Raw genomic sequence first — 3,570 nt, 5'->3', positions numbered from 1 at the left:
CTCCGACAGTGTAGCACTCCCTCAGCACTGACCCTCCGACAGTGCGGCCCTCCCTCAGCACTGACCGTCCGACAGTGCGGCGCTCCCTCAGCACTGACCCTCCGACAAAGCGGCACTCCCTCAGCACTGACCCTCCGACAGTGCCCACTCCCTCAGCACTGACCCTCCGACAGTGCGGCACTCCCTCAGCACTGACCCTCTGACAGTGCGGCACTCCCTCAGTACTGACCCTCCGACAGAGCCCACTCCATCAGCATTGACCCTCCGACAGTGCGGCGCTCCCTCAGCACTGACCCTCCGACAGTGCGGCGCTCCCTCAGCACTGACCCTCCGACAGAGCCCACTCTCTCAGCAATGACCCTCTGACAGTGCGGCGCTGGAGGACTGGTCAGGCCTGCAGGAGAGGAAGAAGCGGAGGTGTTTTTGGGAATCTGCATGGGGAATGCAAGTGTATAGGGATTGGACGTCCATGGTAAAGATGAGGTGTTGGGCACCGGGGAATTGGAAGTTCTGGAGGAGGTGGAGGGCGTGGGTGGTGTCACAGACATAGGTAGGGAGTTCCTGGACCAAGGGGGAGAAAATGGAGTTGAGATAGTTGGAGATAAGTTTGGTGGGGCAGGAGCAGGCGGAGACAATGGGTCGACCAGGGCATTCAGGTTTGTGGATTTTGGGAAGGAGATAGAAGCGGGCGGTGCGGGGTTGGGGAATGAGGAGGTTGGAGGCCGTGGGTGGAAGGTCACCTGAGGTGATGAGGTTGTGGATGGTTTGGGAGATGATGGTTTGGTGCTCGGTGGTGGGGTCATGATCAAGGGGGTGGTAGGAGGAGGTGTCGGAGAGTTGGCGTCTGGCCTCGGCGATGTAGAGGTCAGTGCGCCATACTACAACCGCGCCTCCCTTGTCCGCGGGTTTTATGGTGAGGGTAGGATTGGAGCGGAGGGCTGTGTGTTCTGTGGGGGATAGGTTGGAGTGAGTGAGAGGGGTAGAGATGTTGAGGCAATCAATGTTGTGATGCCATTTGGAGATGAAGAGGTCGAGGGACGGAAGGAGGCCTTGGGGTGATCTGCAGGAGGCGGGAGAAGGGAGGGAGGGTTAGGCTTGCAGTTAAAGAAATAAGCGTGGAGGTGGAGGTGGCGGAAGAACCTTCTCCTGAGTGATGGCCACTACACTTACCTCTGCCTCCTGACTCTCTAGAAGTTCTGTTGCTGGCATCTTCCACCATGAAAACTGATGCAAAATACCTATTCAGTTCCTCTACCATTTCTTTGTTCCCCAGAAATGCCTCTCCAGCCTCATTTTCCAATAGCCCAATGTCAACTCTTGCCTCTCTCTTACCTTTCAGATATCAAAAAAAACCTCTTGCAATCTTACTTTATGTTACTCGTTAGCTTGCTCTCATATTTCATCTTCTGCCCCCAAACTGATGTTTTAGTTAGCCTCTGCTGGTTTTTAAAGGATTCCCAATCTTGAGCCCAATAAAAGTATCAACAACACCGCATTACCCCCTGCACATTGCCTCCCAATGCCAGAAATATGGTCTCACGCGAGTTGAGTCTCAACTCCGAGTGGGATGTCTCCTTCCTGATGGTGTGCAGCTTCTCACTGAGCAAAGCTAACCTCAATTCCTCCCACTTCCTACAGACAAAGGGGGTGGCCATGGGTACCCTCATGGGCCCAAGCTATGCCTTCCTCTTTGTAGGTTACGTGGAACAATCCCTCTTCCATAGCTACACTGGCCCCAAACCCCACCTCTTCCTCCGTTACATCGATGACTGTATCGGTGCCGCCTCATGCTCCCACGAGGAGCTCAAACAGTTCATCCACTTCACCAACACCTTCCAACCCAACCTTAAGTTCACCTGGACCATCTCTGATACCTCTCTCTCCTTCCTGGACCTCTCTGTTTCCATCTCTGGCAACCACCTAGAAACCGATATCCATTTCAAGCCCACCGACTCCCACAGCTACCTAGAATACATCTCCTCCCACCCACCTTCCTGCAAAAATGACATCCTCTATTCCCAATTCTTTCGTCTCCGCTGCATCTGCTCCCAGGATGAGGCATTCCACTCCCAAACATCTCAGATGTCCTCGTTTTTCAAGGACCGCAACTTCCTCCCCTCAGTGGTCATGAACGCCCTTGACCGTGCCTCCCGCATTTCCCACAACTCATCCCTCACACCCCGTCCCCGTAATAATAACCAAAACAGTATCCCCCTCGTCCTCATGTACCACCCCACCAACCTCCGGATCCAACGCATCATCCTCCAACACTTCCGCCATCTGCAATCCAACCCCATCACCAAAGACATTTTTCCCTCCCCACCCTTATCTGCTTTCCGGAGGGACCACTCTCTCCATGACTCCCTTGTCCGCTCCACACTCCCCTCCAGCCCCACCTCACCCGGCACTTTTCCCTGCAACTACAGGAAGTGCTACACCTGCCCGTACACCTCCTCCCTCACCCCCATCCCAGGCCCTAAGAAGACCTTCCACATCAAGCAGATGTTCACCTGCACATCTGCTAATGTGGTATACTGTATCCGCTGTACCTGTTGTGGCCTCCTCTACATCGGGGAAACCAAGCGGAGGCTTGGGGACCGCTTTGTGGAACAGCTACGCTCGGTTCGCACTAAACAACTGCACCTCCCAGTCGCGAACCATTTCAACTCCCCCTCCCATTCCTCAGGCGACATGTCCATCCTGGGCCTCCTGCAGTGCCACAACGATGCCACCCGAAGGTTGCAGGAACAGCAACTCATATTCTGCTTGGGAACCCTGCAGCCCAATGGTATCAATGTGGATTTCACAAGTTTCAAAATCTCCCCTCCCCCCACCGCATCCCAAAACCAGTCCAGCTCGTCCCCGCCTCCCTAACCTGTTCTTCCTCCCACCTATCCCCTCCTCCCACCTCAAGCCACACCCCCATCTCCTACCTACTAACCTCATCCCGCCCCCTTGACCTGTCCGTCCTCCCTGAACTGACCTATCCCCTCCCTACCTCCCCACCTACACTCACCTTTACTGGCTCCATCCCTGCCTCTTTGACCTGTCTCTCTCCTCTCCACCTATCTTCTCCTCTATCCATCTTCTATCCGCCTCCCCCCTCTCCCTATTTATTTCAGAACCCCGTTCCCCTCCCCCATTTCTGAAGAAGGGTCTAGGCCCGAAACGTCAGCTTTCCTGCTCCTCTAATGCTTGGCCTGCTGTGTTCATCCAGCTCTACATCTGGTTATCTCAGATTCTCCAGCATCTGCAGTTCCTACTACCCCTCACTTCCTTGCCGTTGTTTTTCAGATTTTTCGACAACACACAGTTCAAGTTGTTCACAAACATCATTCAACTTCATTTTCATTAGTTATGAAAAGTCTAAATGTGGGCAATACAACGAGGCACTGAGAACGGCGATGGGTAAGAGAGTGATCAACTACTGCATCTTGTAGACCAGATAAACATTCCCCAGCGCTCCCTGAGCACTGACCTTCCAACAGTGCGGCACTCCCTCAGCATTGACCCTCTGACAGTGCGTCACTCCCTCAGCACTGACCTTCCAACAGTGCGGCACTCCCTCAG

General features: G+C 54.2%; 1 protein-coding gene across 1 annotated transcript in view; it reads left to right on the top strand.

Moving 5' to 3' along the window:
• c7a (complement component 7a) overlaps nucleotides 1–3,570 on the top strand; it is a 23,858-nt gene that overhangs the window by 5,837 nt on the left and 14,451 nt on the right. The window contains exon 4 of the mRNA XM_048594225.1: nucleotides 3,295–3,408. Coding sequence (XP_048450182.1) covers nucleotides 3,295–3,408 — 114 coding nt within the window. The remainder of the gene's footprint in view (nucleotides 1–3,294; nucleotides 3,409–3,570) is intronic.

Source organism: Rhincodon typus, chromosome 3, assembly GCF_021869965.1.
Source record: "Rhincodon typus isolate 14 chromosome 3, sRhiTyp1.1, whole genome shotgun sequence".
NCBI classification, from domain to species: domain Eukaryota; kingdom Metazoa; phylum Chordata; class Chondrichthyes; order Orectolobiformes; family Rhincodontidae; genus Rhincodon; species Rhincodon typus.
This window is presented reverse-complemented; position numbering and strand designations above follow the sequence as displayed.